This window comes from Mixophyes fleayi, chromosome 3 (genome assembly GCF_038048845.1).
Source record: "Mixophyes fleayi isolate aMixFle1 chromosome 3, aMixFle1.hap1, whole genome shotgun sequence".
NCBI classification, from domain to species: Eukaryota; Metazoa; Chordata; class Amphibia; order Anura; family Limnodynastidae; genus Mixophyes; species Mixophyes fleayi.
The window spans coordinates 31003772-31024239 of NC_134404.1; the positions used below are offsets into that span (position 1 = coordinate 31003772).

At 43.5% G+C, this 20468-nt stretch overlaps 1 protein-coding gene across 2 annotated transcripts in view; it reads left to right on the forward strand.

Annotated features, from left to right (window-relative positions):
* Positions 1-20468, forward strand: part of RUNX2 (RUNX family transcription factor 2) — a 78233-nt gene that overhangs the window by 36509 nt on the left and 21256 nt on the right. Inside the window, exon 4 of one of the 2 annotated variants that reach the window (XM_075201309.1) lies at positions 18506-18679. The exons of the other annotated variant lie outside the window; for it this stretch is intronic. Coding sequence (XP_075057410.1) covers positions 18506-18679 — 174 coding nt within the window. The remainder of the gene's footprint in view (positions 1-18505; positions 18680-20468) is intronic. 2 annotated transcript variants of the gene reach the window in all.

The window sequence follows — 20468 nt, forward strand, 5'->3', positions numbered from 1 at the left end:
TTTATTATAGAGAACACACTTTCTTTGAGTAATATTTTTAGAAGTATCATCATCATCAATATTTATTTATATAGCGCCAGCAAATTCCATTGCGCTTTACAATTGGTGTGTGTTTTAGCCGCCATATTGTTTAATAATAATTATCAGCCATAGAACGTGACTTAGTGACGTGTGCTGAGCTCCGTTTCTGTATGATTGATATGCTGACACAATGGGTCTTGTTGTATTATCTTTGGGGCAGGAAACAATGAGTTCACACTGCTATGAATTTGTAACAGGACACAGGGTAATATTTATGTGAGAATAATAATATCCCGCTGGGAGGGCTCGACTTTTTCATATCTGCACTTTGTTATGACTGGAGAGCGAGAGGGGTCTGGTCTCAGCATGGGGAGAGAGTTAATTCAGAGAGATTTGAATATAAAAAGAGCTCTGTATTGGAGGATAGAAATAGCTCCTGTCACAACCAAAACAAGAAGCATTCTGTTACAGGATGCATATGGTGGGCTCTGGGTGTCCTGCCTAACCTCTGCTTTGCAGACATGTGATTTTATACACATGTGGTAGCTAAATTATTTCCCTGGAGTAGAAGAACATATTCTATTGTATTATAATATTATTTACACATGCCATGTTTTATCGTCTGCTGAGTGAGGAGCACCTCCACCAACAGTAGTCATTGCAGATAGACCACCCTGAGCCCTATATATCTTGTAGGAGGTCTGCTCACCATTTCATACAGTTCCATTGTTTGCCTTCCCTTCCCCAGAATCCCTTTGTCCTCCTCCCAGAGCTCTGCTAGGGGACGCGGCCAGGTCCGCAAATGACTAAAAATATGACAGAAAGAAGGGCAAGAGGTAGCAAACACAAACCCCTGTGACTATTCCCAGCCTGCTCATTGGACTTTGATTAAAAAACGAAATAATAATAATACAGTATTGCAACAGGGGTTAGAATAAGGATTAGAATGAAGTACAGATTGTAACATCATTCTGCAGTGCAACATTTACATAAAACTAAATTTAAAAAGGCAAGACAAACACACGCGTGTGCACATGCGTGTGGAGTAGCTGCCCAGCCATGGACTTCTCTGTTGTCCATAGATGACAGTTCCCATGATGCAGTTGTCTGAACTGGCCTCCTATAAGGTCACTGTTTTGTCAGTCTCACATTAATGTTTTCTAGAACCAGTTGCCACCACAGGATAAGAGTTCCAACACATGACAGGTCCGTTCTGAGCTGCACTTATCGCTCGATAAAGAGCAAAAACTCAGAGTGAAGGCCGGACGGAACATGGACACAAAACAGTGGGACATGCTGCGTGTACGATCTGTCCAGCGTTCGCTCTGGATACGTGTGTGCTGGTAGCACTGTCTTTATAGTGCCAGTTTCCTGTATTCTCCACTTGGTGACCATTGGTATTACGGCCTCAGGGAAAGCGCCTTGTGTTCGAGCCCTAGGGAAGGAGGTTGACCTTACGAACGCACCAAGGGGATAGTTTGTCAAATTACAGTTAAGGTCCACAAAAATCTGCAACTGGATGCAACCCGTTGCTAGCCAAATGTTGTCGAATTAAGCGGCATTCAAGGACAGCTCAGGGTATTGGGACTTGTAGTTCAGCCACAGTCAGAGGTTACCTCTGCACATAGAATAGTAATTACAGTAAATCCCGCTGACAGACGTTTTATGGCTTTCTCCCTCAAAATGCTCTCTTGTACTGCAGTTAGTTTGAATCAGAGGCTCATGTATGTTCAGCCCCCAAAACGTACAGTGGGGTCAGCTGTTTTGTTTACTGAACCAATATTCATGAGGATGCAATCTCTTTGTTCACTAGGATCAAAATATACTGGGTAAACCACTGACTAAAATTTTGGCCCTGTAAACCTAATTTCCAAGAAGTGTGTTGTCCTGAGCAGGAGTTAGTTATTTGCATATTGCACCCCTGCCCCCCAGGAAGCAGCTTACATGTTTCCCTGGTCCTTCTCATTGGTTCATTGCGTTGTCTTGATAACACTTCACATACCCTGTCCTGCACAGATGAGCTCTAACATGAGTAAAACAGGCTGTCTCTATGTAGAATTTCCGTCCCAGTGCTAACTACTTGCAGGGCTGTCACAATTGTAGTTTAGGTGTTGAGTGACTTATAGGACTCAGTGGTGTGCTCTGCAACTTCTTGTCCCAAATTGACTTCAACCCTCCTGGCAAAGACTGGAGGAGAAAGGGAGCAGAACTTGGGGACATTGTCCCAGCCTTTCCCTATACTGACATTTCCCCTTTAATCACAGGGTATAAAAATAAAGTCTCTGCTGCCAGCTCCTATGTTCCAGACCTCAAGCAACTACACAATAAATCACCCTGTTGTTTTCAGAGGGAAGTTTCTGTAGATGGATATGAAAGAATGACTCCCTGTCACAGACCCTTGTATCAGCCTCCACACCAGTGCAGGAAACTGTACACCGAGCACTCCCGCTTTTCAGACCTATGCACGGTGCACTGTCTGCACTGGAAGTTATTTCGCAAATGATTTCTGGCACATAAGCCCTGTTGAGCTTGGCACCCGCAGGCATCTGGGACAGGCCAGATTAATAAATGGAGGAGATGTGTGCAAGTCCAAAGATGGACTGGAGGCTTCCTTGCGTCGCCAAGCAGCAATTTAAATGGAGATCTCGTTTCAGAGAAAATTACTATTTTGATAATATGGTTTAAAGAAAAATGTCTAAAATCATAATTGTTCTGAAGGAATACCAGCGAGGAAATCAATACCACACATAAATCTCCTTATTGTGCAAGCTGCAAGCCTGATTATATTTTAGTGTGGTCTTGGCTTCGAGTGCTGCGATTCTAGCCGTGGAAGTGAGTCTGTGGTTAGTTTGTGAGCAGTTACCTGGCCATTAACACCACTGGATGCTAGGAAACTGTGTACAGCTGGAGTCTATCGCGCTGCCTGATATAGGGACAGGGTAGGATAGATCTCTGGCAAAGAAGATGTATTTTTGCTTCAATTCATATCCGCCTGTTAAAAACCGTATTCAGAGAGCACTCACCTACAGACACTGCTTTGGCTTTTTATTTTCTTACTGCTGATAGCACTGCGTTCTTCTTTGCCTGGAAGTCAGGGCATAATTTGTGCGCATTCAATATGCTTTGTATACCCCTATCTCCTTACCTCTCTCAGTATGACTGTAACATTATATGTTGAAACACATATTCCCCCACAGTAAAAGAAAAAAGACCTGAAATTTGGCCATTCGGTTTTGAGACGTTCACAGAACAGAAGTTGTTTGTGCTATTTAATTAAAAGACAAACAACAGCAAATATCGTAAAAATTCAAGTTGTTTTATATAAAAAGGCTGCTGGGAAAATTCAAATTATACTTGTAAAGGTTTGTCAATACTGAAGTTTATTAAGATTTTGATCACAGTGGATGTACTTCTTATGAACTTCCTACTTATCAAGCTTTCTAAAAACACCTTCCTGCCGCTAAAACTGCTGATTGTAGGGGCAATAACTTGCATTGAGGTAAATAACAAGGTTACATAAAAGGTCACATATGATAACTCATGTGTAGCAATATTTTCTTCTGAGAATGTTACAAAACACCTTTTATTTTGGAAGCTACTAGAGTTTTAGATATAGTTATGTTTATGTATTTCTTTGGGGGCATTACAAGGCTGTTGGGACTACATGGTGGTGTGATTTTGCTTCTTGGTGACATAATGTGGCTGTGTATGGTGACGTAATGGGCTGTGTATGGTAACATAATGGGCTATGTATGGTGACGTAATGGGCTGTGTATGGTGACATAATGGGCTGTGTATGGTGACATGATGAGGCTGTGTATGGTGACATGATGGGGCTGTGTATGGTGTCATAATGGGCAGTGTATTGTGACATAATGGGCAGTGTATGGAGACATGATCGGGCTGTGTATGGTGGCATGATGGGGCTGTGTATGGTGACATAATGGGCTTTGTATGGTGACATAATGGTCTGTGTATGGTGACATAATGGACTGTGTATGGTGACATGATATGGCTGTGTATGGTGACATGATATGGCTATGTATGGTGACATGATATGGCTGTGTATGGTGACATAATGGGGCTGTGTATGGTGACTTGATGGGGCTGTATATGGTGACATAATGGGCTATGTATGGTGACATGATGGGGCTGTGTATGGTGACATGATGGGGCTGTATATGGTGGCATAATGGAGCTGTATATGGTGACATGATGGGGCTGTGTATGGTGACGTGATGGGGCTGTGTATGGTGACATAATGGGCTGTATATGGTGACATGATATGGCTGTGTATGGTGACATAATATGGCTGTGTATGGTGACATGATGGGGCTGTATATGGTGGCATAATGGAGCTGTATATGGTGACATGATGGGGCTGTGTATGGTGACGTGATGGGGCTGTGTATGGTGACATAATGGGCTGTATATGGTGACATGATGGGCTATGTATGGTGACATGATATGGCTGTGTATGGTGACATGATGGGGCTGTATATGGTGGCATAATGGAGCTGTATATGGTGACATGATGGGGCTGTGTATGGTGACATAATGGGCTGTATATGGTGACATGATGGGGCTGTGTAGGGTGACATGATGGGGCTGTATATGGTGGCATAATGGGCTGTATATGGTGACATGATGGGGCTGTGTATGGTGGCATAATGGGCTATGTATGGTGACATAATGGGGTTGTATATGGTGACATAATGGGCTGTATATGGTGACATGATGGGGCTGTGTATGGTGACATAATGGGCTGTATATGGTGACATGATATGGCTGTGTATGGTGACATGATGGGGCTGTATATGGTGGCATAATGGAGCTGTATATGGTGACATGATGGGGCTGTGTATGGTGACATAATGGGGTTGTATATGGTGACATAATGGGCTGTATATGGTGACATAATGGGCTATGTATGGTGACATAATGGGCTATGTATGGTGACATGATATGGCTGTGTATGGTGACATGATGGGGCTGTATATGGTGGCATAATGGAGCTGTATATGGTGACATGATGGGGCTGTGTATGGTGACATAATGGGGTTGTATATGGTGACATAATGGGCTGTATATGGTGACATAATGGGCTATGTATGGTGACATAATGGGGTTGTATATGGTGACATAATGGGCTGTATATGGTGACATAATGGGCTATGTATGGTGACATAATGGAGCTGTATATGGTGACATGATGGGGCTGTGTATGGTGACATAATGGGCTGTGTATGGTGACATAATGGGCTGTATATGGTGACATGATATGGCTATGTATGGTGACATAATGGGGTTGTATATGGTGACATAATGGGCTGTATATGGTGACATAATGGGCTATGTATGGTGACATAATGGGGTTGTATATGGTGACATAATGGGGCTGTGTAGGGTGACATAATGGGCTGTATATGGTGGCATAATGGGCTGTATATGGTGACATGATGGGGCTATGTATGGTGACATAATGGGCTGTATATGGTGACATGATATGGCTATGTATGGTGACATAATGGGGTTGTATATGGTGGCATAATGGGCTATGTATGGTGACATAATGGGCTGTATAGGGTGACATAATGGGGCTGTGTAGGGTGACATAATGGGCTGTGTATGGTGACATAATGGGCTGTATATGGTGGCATAATGGGCTATGTATGGTGACATAATGGGCTGTATAGGGTGACATAATGGGGCTGTGTAGGGTGACATAATGGGCTGTATATGGTGGCATAATGGGCTGTATATGGTGACATGATGGGGCTATGTATGGTGACATAATGGGGTTGTATATGGTGGCATAATGGGCTATGTATGGTGACATAATGGGGTTGTATATGGTGGCATAATGGGGTGTGTATGGAGACATAATGGCTTTTGGTCAATGTGTAAATGATTCTTTAGTGTAGTCGTCTACAAATTCGATTGCATTGTGAGATGATTGTAACATTATCAGTTACATTATCAGATCCTTTACTGTTGCGGTATGCTGGGGATTCCTCAATTATATCTAGGTAGTTCATAGGTAGCCGGTAGCGACAGCCTTCAGGCGTGAAGCAGTTAAAATCTGTTCTTATAGACACGGGAGATCATAGATCATACGTGTTTTGGAACAGGTCATGTCAGTTACACCATGTCACACAATTTTTTTAGTACTCAAAACTTCAAAACCACCCTAAAGAATTCACCAATGATCCATCACTGACGTTACTGTTACACTGGCCAAAAAGTAAGGTGAGGCGGCCAAAACAGGGCTCGTAATTAAGGAAATTGTTCAGGGGTTTAGTGGAGCCAGGTACTTTACATAGGAAGATATATATCACATCCACTGTGTAGAATCGCTGCTGGTCCTATTATTAACCAGGATTATTGACAGAACTAGTTACATTGGGAGAAATCAGATATTTTGAGTTAATTTTTTTAAAATTTTAAAGTATCATCTATTCCTCAAAAACATGGGGGGGAATATTTTATACTCCTTAAAGATCGATGACTGGTCACTAAAATCAAACAGTATTACGCCCTTATTGATTGACAGAATTTCCGAAATTTACTGTTTCGCGCAAATATGCTGTGAACTTAAGCACAATTTACTCTTGTACTTTTTAAAAAAAACAACTTTGCTGCACTTAGACTTTAGTGCCCATAAACTATGGTGAAAGTATCAGGACAAGAATGTTTCCTTGTGCTAATGCATGCTCTACTGAATGCAAATTGATATATTAAAAAGCAAACATACTATATGAAGTTTCTATTTCGGACCGGCCTGTCCTCCTTGCTTATCCCCCTCCTCTTAAAAAATCACCCCGGAATGACCTGTTTTCTTCTAAATTGGAGTGGAAAGGGTTAAGTCAACACTGGACTTCAAACTGCACGTGCAAATATAAACATTTATAGTGAGCCGTCATAAAATCTCTACAGCTGTATAACATGATTATTTAAATGTTATTAATGACCTCCATGTGCACTAGTTGCAGCTGAAGATTGAAATAATGTTTTCAGCTAGAGGGGCACCATAGTGAAACATGTTGTTTGTTAAACAATATGCTGTGTCTTGTAATTCTTGCAGAATGTAAAGGATCCCACATCTCGGAGACACTTTGTTCTCCAACATGTATAACACTGTAAATCTAAGTATTCCTAAATCATAGCCTATACACTGCGGATACTGTTGCACTTAGTATTTCTTTACACCTCTGCTAAGTAAACAGCATTGTTGATCCTATACTGTCTCGATTTTGGCTGGACATCCCGATTTGTGGGCTGCAAAAAGAGGTGGAGCTTAAGCAAAAGTGGGTGGAGCTTTATATAAATTTGCATTTGCAGGTAGAGGATGGGTGGAACGGGGGCGGGGTTTATTTTGTCACGATTTCGTGATTCTAAATTTTGGGAGGTGTGCGGATATGGGTTGGGTAATGGGTTCGCTTCCTTTCCCCCACCACCTGCTCCCACCTCGCCCACCTCTTTAATCTTTCCCTCTCTTCCGGCATCTTCCCCTCCTCCTTCAAACATGCTCTCGTATCCCCCTTTCTTAAGAAACCTAATCTTGACCCCATTTCTCCCACCAACTATCGCCCCATATCTCTCCTCCCCTTTGCCTCCAAAATTCTCGAAAGGCTCGTCTGCAGCCGTCTCTCCTCCTACCTTTCTGAACATTCCCTCCTTGATCCTCTCCAGTCTGGTTTCCGCCCCCTTCACTCCACTGAAACTGCCCTGGCTAAAGTCACCAATGACCTCCTCTCTGCTAAAGTCAGGGGCCACTTCTCCCTTCTCATCCTCCTTGACCTCTCTGCAGCCTCCAACACCGTCGACCACCCCCTCCTCCTCCACACCCTCCAGTCCTTTGGCCTCTCCGGCCCAGTCTTGTCCTGGTTCACCTCTTACCTTGCTGATCGTTCCTTCTCCGTCACCACCTCTGGGTCTCTCCCCCCCAATACACCCCTCCAGTGGGGTCCCTCAGGGCTCTGTTCTGGGACCCTTACTCTTCTCTCTATACACCTCCTCCCTGGGTGCACTCATCAGCTACTACGGCCTCAACTACCACCTCTACGCCGACGACACTCAACTATAACTCTCCTCTCCTGATCTCTCTCCCTCCCTCCTCTCTAGAGTGTCCGCCTGCCTCTCTGCCATCTCCTCCTGGATGTCCTCTCGATTCCTCAAACTTAACCTCGCCAAAACTGAACTCATAGTGTTTCCTCCCTCTCATACCTCGCCCCCTTCTGACCTCTCTATCACTGTCGACAACACCTCTATCTCCCCTGTCCCCCAACTTCGCTGCCTCTGTGTCATCCTCGACTCCTCTCTCTCCTTTGGCCCCCACATTCTCTCTCTTGCTAAATTCTGCCGCTTCCAGCTGCGTAACATCGCTTGCATCCGGCCCTTCCTCTCCCAAGATGCCACCAAATGTCTTATTCACTCTCTGATCATCTCCCGCTTGGACTACTGCAACCTCCTCCTTACTGGCCTCCCCCAATCTCATCTCGCTCCCCTTCGTTCTGTTCTTAACGCAGCCGCTAGGCTCATCTTCCTTTCTCGCCGCTCCTCGTCTGTCTCCCCCCTCTACCTAGCCCTTCACTGGCTCCCATTCCCCTACAGAATCCTCTTCAAGCTCCTCACTTACATACAAGGCCCTCGCCAACTCCACTGCACCCTACATCTCCACCCTCCTCTCTATTCATGCTCCATCCAGTCCCCTCCGATCTGCCAATGACCGTCGCCTCTCTTCCCCCCTTATCACCTCCTCCCATGCGCGTATCCAAGACTTCGCCCGCGCTGCCTCCTCCACTGGAACAGGCTCCCGCCCTCCATCAGAACTTGCCCAATTCTGTCCAGTTTCAAACGGGCTTTAAAAACCCACCTTTTTCTTAAAGCCTTCCAGTCTCCCACTTAACTTCCTACCTTTTCTTCTGCCCCTTCATTCCCCTTCCCTCATAGTTATCCTCCGTTCCTCCTTCTCTCCCTCGTGTCTCTCTGTCTGTCTATCCCACCCCTTAGATTGTACGCTCCTTTGAGCAGGGTCATCTCTCCTCCTGTCTTCACCACTTTTAACTCTGCTCTCCAGCTACCAGCCCTCCTCCTCGAGGACCCTCTTCCCCCCGTCCCCTCTCTCTCCCTCCTCTCCCTCTGGAAGTTTCCCTGTCACCCGTACCCTCCCTCCTGGGCTCCGTCGTATGCGGACCCTCCCCTCTCCCCTCCCCCTACCCTAGCGTTGAGCTCATTGAGTTACTGTGCTTATTGTTTACTGTACTGAGCTGTCTCATCCCATATTGTAATTTTGTTTGTCCCTGTACGGCGCCACGGACACCTAGTGGCGCCCTATAAATAAATAAAAAAAAAAATTAATAAAATTAATAATAATAATAATAATTTATGTGGAGATACAAGATTCTTTTTACAGAATAAGACAAACCCATAGATTTTGTTGAACACTCATTAGTTAGATGAATCTAGTACTGTATTACTCTTTTTGTCTTTTTACGCTTGCTCATTTACCAGACTCGTCTCCCAACATTTTCAATTCCTGAATGGGGAAGTGACCACGCCTCCTATGACAGGGTGTGTTGACACATCACTTTAGGGGCATGCCCGTGTCACCATGGGTGTGTCCACGCCTCTAGGGAGCGTGTCTAGTGTTTTTGAAGCAACAGGCCAGACACATCTCCCCTCCCATAGAAACACAATGGAGGGCAGCGGTCTCACCATAGTAAGTAAGGCAATACCTCCCAACTTCCCGTGAGTCGGGACAAACATGCCTCAGATTGGGACTGTCGACCCGAAAACGAAACCGTTGAGAGGTTTGGGTTTTATATACTGAGTGGCAATCTTCCAATTAGAAATCTTGCAAGGTATATCTGTGTGGGTACGTCACCGAGAGCGTAGCGGCACACTGGTCAGCATTGCCTCACATCACTTGGTGTTTGATTCCTGACCTATCTGTGTGGAGTCTGTTCTCCCTCAAGGGGATCTGGTTTCCTCATGTAATCCCAAGAAATACAGGTTAGGGAATTTCTGACTAAAATAGACCTAGGGCTAGATTTACTAAACTTTGGGTTTCAAAAAGTGGGGATGTTGCCTATAGCAACCAGATTCTAGCTGTAATTTTGTAGAAAGTACTAAATAAATGAAAGCTAGAATCCGATTGGTTGCTATAGGCAACATCCCCACTTTTTCAAACCCGCAGTTTAGTAAATATAACCCCGTAGTGTGTGTTTTTGCATGTTAGGGAATTTAGACTGTAAGTTCCAATGGGGCAAGGACTGATCTGAATGACAAATATTTTCTGTGCAGCGCTGCAGAATACGGTGGCGCTATATAAACAATAAAAATAATAATAAAATGAAGTGCTTATAAATATAAATATATCCCCTCTACAAAACAACATAACACAGACTGCACCAGCGCTGAAGCACTGGTAAACTCAGGGTCCCTTTTTTAACATTATCAGTGATTTTGCAGTGCAAGGTTGGGGTTCCTCTTGGACTCCTCTTGGGTCCCGGCTGTGTTATTTTATTATCCCTTAGAAGCTCCTTGTCTTTCCCCATCCTCCGAAGCAGCCACAAAATGCTGAGATGCCGTCTTACCCAAACTGAACCTCATTCCTCAGCATGACTTTGCCGGGGCTGCTAGCGATGGCATATTTAATGTGACAGGTGCTAATCTTACCGGGCATTCATCTCCATCCCAACCCGCACATTAATTACACAGGCACAAGTTGTGTGTTCCCCTAGGTGTTAGGGAGCACAGAAGGACCACACAGCTCAGCTCATCTGAAAGTCATTGGTTCACATTGTCTCAAAAATTATTTTAGTTGGACTGAAAAATCTCCAGTTCTTTTATATTTGTGAAATCTCATTTGGTGCAGTAAGAACATGGAATTAGGTCTTTTCTGGGGTTTAAAAACACTCTTTAACATAGCCAGGTTACGCCTGTTCCTCTGGATGCTGCTAGCAAAATTGTAGGTGACCATTTCTGTTACTAGCACCTGTGCTGACATAGTTTAGCTGGGCTAAGCTGGTGGGTTGGTGCTATGGTTACTATAAACTAGATGTAGGCACCTTATGGCTCTCCAGATGTTGTGGAACTACAATACAAGTCCCAGCATACCCTTGTAGCGCGTACTTGTTTTACCACAACAGCTGGGGAACCACAGGTATTCCTAAACCCGAAACAGATTATTGGGGAAACATTGGATCAAGAAGTCTTAAAAAAGTAAAGCGCCACCCAGTGGTGATTGTGTGGTAATAAACTGCAGTGCTATATTGCTTTGTGTATTTCATCAGGTAGCAATTTCTGTACCGTCATTGCATTGAGTTTTTGATTTAACGTTACTATTATTATCATCCTTTATTTACGTAGTGCCAACATATTCTGCAAGCACTGTGCAATCAGGGAGATAAATTTGAACAAACAATGGCAATCCGGGAGGATTCAATGAAACTGAAGGTGAAAGAGCTTACAATCTAGAAAAGTAGAAAATGCTAATGTATGGCTAACTCATTTATCAATAGTACATAATAAAATACCTATTTGTCAAGGTATGCTTAATTTGTATGCCATCTGTCTTCTACATTTTGTTGGCGGTCCCCACGGAATGTTAAGGAGATACTAAGAAAGACAAGTTTTCACCTCTCCTTTGCCACTGGCGTTGTATGAAGATGAGTTGTGAAGCAGCCCTTTTATTATTAGATCATTGTAACTATAGCTATAGTAAGAGATCCTTACAGACCTTATGTACATCACATATATGGTGAATTTATTCTTGTTGCAGTTTTTAGGTATATTTTTTAATTTTGTGGCACTTTCCAGACATTCGGGCGACTAGAACAGGAGCAGATAGTTGGTGACCCATCTAAGAGTTTAAAAGACACCCTTCTCTCCCTCTTCCCCTCTCCTTTCCCCATTCACCCTTTCCTCTCCTTATGTCAGTGACATTATTTCTTTATAAAGTAACTATTTTTAACTGAAAATGAAAAGTATAAAACAGGAAAAGTTCCTCCATCGATCAGAAACAGAAAAGCGTCAGTAAGATTGAGAGTTGACCATGCTCAGTACAGTACACCATTAGAATGTGATGTGAGGACTGTGGTATCTGTTTGGCCTGTGAGTCTCCAGCATTCTTATTGCTTATTCGCACATTTCCTGTTTGTTAACCGCAGGGGACCCTGCTGTGCCTTTATGGTCTGTTCAGCTCCCATGTTGAAATCCTTGCACCAGTGTGTGAGGAGACCCTATCACTCACACAGGGATGTTTACTACACACAAAGTTTATCTGACTTCCCCCTCAGATATTATGAGAAAACGCCAATGTATCCATATCTTGTCGCTCGCAACGCCAGCAGCAACCGCAGCGTCTTATCTGTGACTCTGAGCAGAGCTGGTAATAAGCATGGCGGATGCCTGCGTAACAGTAATCATCCTCCATTTATAAAAAATATGTAACTGAGACCCAGGCAACAAAAACAAAAGAGACATTTGCTGGAAAAATAACTCTTAAACAATGCACTCCCCATGAAGGTGAATGCTATTTTTTAATTGTGTATTTTTAGGGTGCATTTGACTAGGCGCATTTGTATATTCTGGGCATTCCCAGTTTTGCAGTGGGTGAGAATAGAACAGCCTGTTGCCGGTCAGCTCACCGGGATATTCACAGCAGCACAAAGCATTTCAGACTGTGCTTATCTCGTGTAAGTGACCTGTCCACTCCTGTTAGTGAGGACAGGACTGCATGTGACAGGGGCAGTGACATGATGTGAGGAGGGGAATTGAGGTAGCAGGAAGTCACAGACTGAAAGTTATATAGTGGAAGGAGCAGGGTCCCCCAGCAGCACAGAGTATATCAGGAGATGAGTGATGTGTTAGTGCGGACAGGGCTGCATGTGACAGGGGCAGTGACATGATGTGATGAGGGGAATGGAGGTAGCAGGAAGTCACAGACTGAGAGTTATATAGTGGAAGCAGCAGGGTCCCCAGCAGCACAGAGTATATCAGGAGATGACTGATGTGTTAGTGAGGACAGGGCTGCATGTGACAGAGGCAGTGATATGATGTGAGGAGGGGAATTGAGGTAGCAGGAATTCACAGACTGAAAGTTATATAGTGGAAGGAGCAGGGTCCCCCAGCAGCACAGAGTATATCAGGAGATGAGTGATGTGTTAGTGCGGACAGGGCTGCATGTGACAGGGGCAGTGACATGATGTGATGAGGGGAATGGAGGTAGCAGGAAGTCACAGACTGAGAGTTATATAGTGGAAGCAGCAGGGTCCCCAGCAGCACAGAGTATATCAGGAGATGACTGATGTGTTAGTGAGGACAGGGCAGCATGTGACAGAGGCAGTGACATGATGTAGTGATGGTGGTGATGGGGTGATTGGGGAGTAGGAAGACTGAGAGCTAGATAGTGTAGTTGAAAGGTTCTCTAATGACACAGAGCAGTGATGTGAGGCTCCTGTGAATGTGATGCAGGAAGATTGTGATGTCAAATGCTCTGTGATATGGAATATAGCTCACACCTGCAACTTGTTAAAAGTATCACGTTTTAATTGAACAAGATTATTGTTCTTAATGTGTACCTGCCGTCTGCCTTCAATGCAGATAGCTATTTTGTCAGCTGATTCACTAGGAACCACTGACATCACAGAGGATGCTGCCAATCAGTTCATTAGGCACCAGTGACATCACCGAGGATGCTGCCAATCAGTTCCTTAGTAACCAGTGACATCACCAAGGATGCTGCTAATCAGTTCATTAGGAACCAGTGACATCACCGAGGATGCTACCAATCCGTTCACTAGGAACCAGTGACATCACCGAGGATGCTGCCAATCAGTTCACTAGGAACCAGTGACATCACCGAGGATGCTGCCAATCAGTTCACTAGGATTCAGTGACTCCACTGAGGATGCTGCCAATCCTTTCACTAGGAACCAGTGACATCACCGAGGATGCTGCCAATCCGTTCACTAGGAACCAGTGACATCACCGAGGATGCTGCCAATCCGTTCACTAGGAACCAGTGACATCACCGAGGATGCTGCCAATCAGTTCACTAGGATTCAGTGACTCCACTGAGGATGCTGCCAGTCCGTTCACTAGGAACCAGCGACATCACTGAGGATGCTGCTAATCAGTTCACTAGGATCCAGTGACATCATCAAGGATGTTGCCAATCAGTTCACAAGGAACTAGTGACATCACTGAGGATTCTGCCAATCAGTTTACTGGGAACCAATGACATCACCGAAGATGCTGCCAATCAGTTCACTAGGAACCAGTGACATCCCCGAAGATGCTGCCAGTCAGTTTCTTAGGAACCAGTTTCAGGATGATAGCAGTTTAGTGAGGATAAACATTACATAGAGAGAATGACTGGGTAGGTATGTTACTTACACAAAAGAATAGGTTAACAAAATACAATGCATCTGTTTAACTCCATCACTTCAGCGGTGGCTGACTGGCATCAGCATTTGCCAGTTTCCTTGACATATGTTCATGGCTGGTGATGGACGTTTTGCAGCTGGTTTCCGAGTGGAGTGCATTTTTCAGCGAGGGGTTAACGAGCAGTAAACACAGATTGATCCTTGAAGCAGTGTAGAGACAGAGAGAAGAGGATTCTTCTGTGAGATGAGTCTGGAACATGTCCAATGTAATCAGACGTGGATGTGATGTCCTGGTGTGCAGAATAGCTAAGGGAACTGCACTAAACTGGTGGGTGCGTCTGTGTGCTGATAATACTATGGGTGGTCCCCAACCTACTCATAGTCACATATAAAGGAAAACCACACCCTAACTATAAGGGTAAATATTCCGTAAAAGATGGAGGTCTAGGTCATCTGCCCAGAAAACCTCAATTCTCTGCATATCTCCATTAATTAAAGAGGCTTCTACTCATTTTTATGTAATATCCCCCAAATCATAAAGCGATAGTGTCCGAACGTTAGTTTTTATGTTATTGTTGCCTTAAGGTTGAAATACATCATGTACTCATATCAGCCTCCCTGTAGCACTAACGGTTAACTGACATACAGAGAGCGGCAAGAAGGTTATTAACAGTACCCCTGCCTGCCACATTATGTGCCTAGACAATTTTTTTTTTTATACTGTCTAGCATCCGACAGGGTTATTACTTGAAAAGTGTTAGCTGAGATCTCTAGCTCATAGGTGGATAGGTCAGGAACAAGTTTAATATATGTCTATTGTCCCACATGAAGGCAACATAAAAGTAAAAACAATAAAATGCAAATCATATTATTATCGGATGGGGATGTAAATGACTGAAATCAGGCAGTAATATATTAGCCATAGATATCAATGTAATAGTGTCACTGGGAAATGATAAAATCATCGTAAGGGAACTCTCACCCATAGGATTCACCTTGTTCCCTACGAGAAAAGCTCTTCCAAATATATACAGTCTTTAGAACAATTATATTTCTTTAAAAAGTTCCTTTAAAGCTGCACAGCCACCTAGTAAAATGCTTTATTAAGGTGCCCCTCCCCTGAGGTGCCTCAAGGACCAATCAGAAGCTGCAGTCAAAAAATGGTGGCTTATGATTGGCCCTCCATCTCACAACCCTGCTTCTTCACCGCTTTAAGATTGTTTACTAAATTGAGTTGCTTGTGTTTGATTTTACAATTTGATTTTTTTGCTAAAAACAGCTGCATATAGTAGAACCAGGTAGGAGGAGGAGCACCGGAGTAAAATCTTGCACGTAGATAGAATTGCATCTTTCATTCTTCCAGTGCCAAAGAATGTACACACATCCTCTAAGTTTCCTCTATAACTACAGTGCTTCTGTTATTAACGAATGGTATATTCAATCATAAGACGTACACAACCGCACAATGGTATTTAACAGGGCATTATTCTAATTTGTATTAATGCAAAAGGTGAGTGCATACATGCAGCATTGAAGGTAGCCTAATGCATGCTTAGCCAACCTGTTACTCTCCATTTGTGACAAGACATGCTAGGACATGTGATTCCACAACACCTGAAGAGCCAGAGCTTGGCTACCTCTGCCACTAACAATTTAAGAGTGTGGATATGATTATGATAATTAGGGACATGAGCTTCCCCTTAATGCTCTGTATAGTGGTACAACATTGCATTCATATAGCTTTGTAATTAGTGGTTGAGTGATACGTTGTCTAAGCATTAACCACCAATTATAGATTACGCTGGATCATTCTGGGACACCAGTGTCATAATGTAGAGAGTATTGGGCAGAACTGCAGGGGGTGTCATAGGCAAACCGAGGGGGGGGGGGGGTTTCTAGTGCGTGGAAACCCACCTCCAAGCCTGGGGCACTGTATAATTGAGGTGGCTGGACCCTGCCCCGCTTCACACTGCTCTGCTTGAAAAGAGAGAGCTGCATGCACCTAACAGAAGTACACGCAGCATTGCCCATGTATATTATGGGGATAGGAAGAGTTGGAGAGAAGCTAAGCACTCTCTAAAATTATAGCTACGCCCCAATGCATGCTGGTTATGCCCACTAGCGGCGTGGTGTGGAAACCCCCCTCTGCAAATCCATTGTTTGCCCCAGGGTGTCGCGCTAAAGAACTCTTCCAAGTTCACTTCTTTTTCTTAAATGTAATTTCTGGTGAATAACAGGGCTGGGAACATGGTCAATATTTATATGAAAGAGAGAGCTCAGGACATGGTGAAGACTTGGGTGAAGAATAGGGCTGGGGACATGGCAAAGACTTGGGTGTAAGAGAGGGCTGGGGATATGGTGAAGACTTGGGTGAAGAATAGGACTGGGGGCATGGTAAAGACTTGGGTGAAGAATAGGCTGGTGACATAGTCAATATTTATGTGAAGAAGAGGGCTCAGGACATGATGAAGACTTGGGTGAAGAATAGGGATGGGGCATGGTGAATACTTGGGTGAAGAATAGGTCTGGGGACACGGTGAAGAATAGAGCTGGGGACATGGTGAAGACTTGGGTGAAGAACAGGGCTGAGGACATGGCAAAGATTTGGGTGTAAGAGAGGGCTAGGGACATGGTGAAGACTTGGGTGAAGAACAGGGCTGGGGACATGGTCAATATTTATGTGAAGGAGAGGGCTCAGGACATGATGAAGACTTGGGTGAAGAATAGGGCTGGGGACATGGTGAAGACTTGGGTGAAGAACAGGGCTGGGGACATGGTCAATATTTATGTGAAGGAGAGGGCTCAGGACATGATGAAGACTTGGGTGAAGAATAGGGCTAAGGACATGGTGAAGAACAGGGCTGGGGACATGGTCAATATTTATGTGAAGGAGAGGGCTCAGGACACGATGAAGACTTGGGTGAAGAATAGGTCTGAGGACATGATGAAGACTTGGGTGAAGAATAGGTCTGGGGACATGGCGAAGACTTGGGTGAAGCAGAGGGCCGGAGACATGATGAAGGAGAGGGCTGGAGACATGGTTAATATTTATGATAAAGAGAGGGTTGAGGCCATGGTGAAGACTTGGGTGAAGGAGAAGGCTGGGTTATGCTGAAGACCTGGGTACAGGAGGGGCTATGGGCATAACAAACACTTGGGTGAAGGAGAAGGCAAGGGACATGGGGCTAGATTTACTAAGCTGCGGGTTTGAAAAAGTGGGGATGTTGCCTATAGCAACCAATCAGATTCTAGCTATCATTTTGTAGACGGTACTAAATAAATGAAAGCTAGAATCTGATTGGTTGCTATAGGCAACATCCCCACTTTTTTAAACCCGCAGCTTAGTAAATCTAGCCCATGGTGTGATATTTTTTTTAATTTAGTAGTGACCTGCCTTTGAAATCTTTGAACAACATTGCCATCAATATATAGCTTTCTCCCTGGTAGACAAACATTTCGTCTGTTCCATTCCTTTTTATTAGCTTTACAGAAAAACACAAGTTACGCAAGTGTTTGCAACTTGTCTGAGAGGATATTGATAAGTATTTCTTCTCCCCTGATCCCTCCACCATTAGCCCCTTAGTAATATGTAATGACATTTCAGATGACGGAAGCTGCCTCTAATACTTTTCAATGCGTAGCTGATTTTCTGTATGTATAAGCCATTTAACTTGATTTAAAATAATTTTGATATTTATATTTTATTCTTTCATCTACAGTTTACCAGTTTAGACTCAGAGACAGTTTATAGACAAAGCAGAAGGGCAATTGCCCTAGAGACCCGGTATCCATTGGGCCCACTGGAATAGGGATTTTCCTGGTTGTGGTGTAAAACATATTTTTTTCTATGTTTAATATAGACAATTACAATGCCTTTTGATTTTTTGTGTGAGTAAATCATTTGAGATATTTTAATAAATTAGATGGTTTTCGTTCCAAAAAACTTGATTGTTGTGGGCCCCCCGACATTGTTTTGCCCGCGGATAGTTTGATTGTGACTCTTGCCCTTTTTCCAACCAGGTGTTATGTAATGTGTGGAAAGTTTCTCGTTGACAATAATAATAACTAATTTTATGATTTGCTATTTCTAGGGCACAGACAGAAGCTTGATGACTCTAAGCCTAGTTTGTTCTCTGAGCGCCTCAGTGATTTAGGGCGCATCCCTCATCCCAGTATGAGAGTGGGGGTCCCAACCCAGAGTCCTCGGCCCTCCCTGAACTCTGCACCAAGTCCTTTTAATCCACAAGGACAGAGTCAGATTGCAGGTAAGGGGCAGACATACATCGTTTTAATTTGATAGTCGTTATCAGTCAACCCTAATATTAGAATCATTTGCATTGTAGCTGGGTCAGACTTAGGCATCCTGACTGAGTGGTTGGGAGGAGCCATTGGAGAAAGTGGGCGTTGCTGTGAAATATAAGGGGGCGGGGTTAGGCACATATTTGAGTAGGTCTATTGCATAGGGGAGTTGTTAATAATATTACAGATCATTGAGAGAATGCTGGTATATAAATAGTGGACGATAAAGTGTGTTTTAGTTTCGTATGGTTGGATGTACGGCTTATGAAAAGGAAGTTAGGTTGCAAAGATATAAATATTGTCTTGTTATAATATTCCTCATGTAAAATAAAATGCCTGGTTTATATGGTATACTATAGATAATAATTCTATCTTCATCGTTTTTGGTGTGTTAGGTAGAACTTTGCAGGCCTGGATTTGTGAAAGAACAGTTATTACCTGAAATCTGTAAATACATTTTTTGGGCTGAATCAATATTGATGGGAATGCAGTCTAATAGTTTACTTAGAACTGACACATCGTGAATACTGATGATGTATTACTGTCCCTAGAGCTTCAAAAGGCTGCCTAATGATTCAGTTTGCAAAATAGCTGCTTTCCCTATGTGTAGACCCAGCGTGCTTTTTAAAAGGCTATCCTCTACCTCCCACCTGTCCCGACTTCAATGAGACAGTCCTGATTTCAGTTTGTCCCCCAGATGCGAATGTTAGGGGGAAGGGAGATGTCTAATGGTCAGCCTAGCGCTGAGCAGTTCTCTGGGGGAGTGACCATGCTCCATCGTGATGTGAACACCCCCCCCATCGTGCCGTGGCCACACCCCCTGTCCAGTTGCGGGGTATGCTATCCTAAAATACAGTAGCATTCGCAAATATGAAAGTTAAACTTCCTTTACAATTGGTTATCTGTCATTTAAACCTTGACAGTTCTCCGTGCAGAAAATAGCAGTCCTATTAACCAACATGTGCGCCGAGCTGAAGGATAGCTTGTGTGTGTCCAGCGTAATGTGCATAGGAGAAATGTTTTATAATATTAGCTGTATTATCTCAAATCTCTTTAAGGCAGCCGATTCTTTTGATGCAAACCTGAGACATCGATGAGGCAATTTGTAATGTAACCCATTTCTAGTCAATTGATAGAAGGGTTGTCATAAATATTATTTGAACCCACAAAATACCTGCATCTGCGGTATCATGCATCATATACACCTTACTGCTTCCCTAGATAGATAGATGGATGGATAGATAGTTAAGCTTCAATGAAACATGGTCCTGGCTTTTAGTCTTTTGTTTTATGACTGGTGTCTCCTACAAGAGTAATTTTCATAAGCTGTACATATTTCCGAACTTAACAACCAATCAGATACATTATGTAAGACGTCAGAACATCTTGCCGTTTTATGTCTACAATGCAGTAGAATTAGAGTAAAGTGCAGCAGGGATAGCAGATAAAAGATAGAAGATGACACTGCACATCATCCGTAATAGTAATTATTCCCAATCCACAACTCATTTATAATGGAAGAGTAAAGAATATCACTGACATGACTTCACATACTTCCTGATCTACAGTAAAGGAGTTAAGATATATTGAAATATAATAGTTCAAACATATAGATATACATAAGAAAAAGACTGTAATTGCCCCTGATATTCAGGGATTTTTGTTAATTGCTGGATGCAGACACGAAACCTCTCCAAGTAGCATGTGTGTTATGTTGTCCTACATTGGAATCTAACAGGGAAGTTTGGCAGGAGA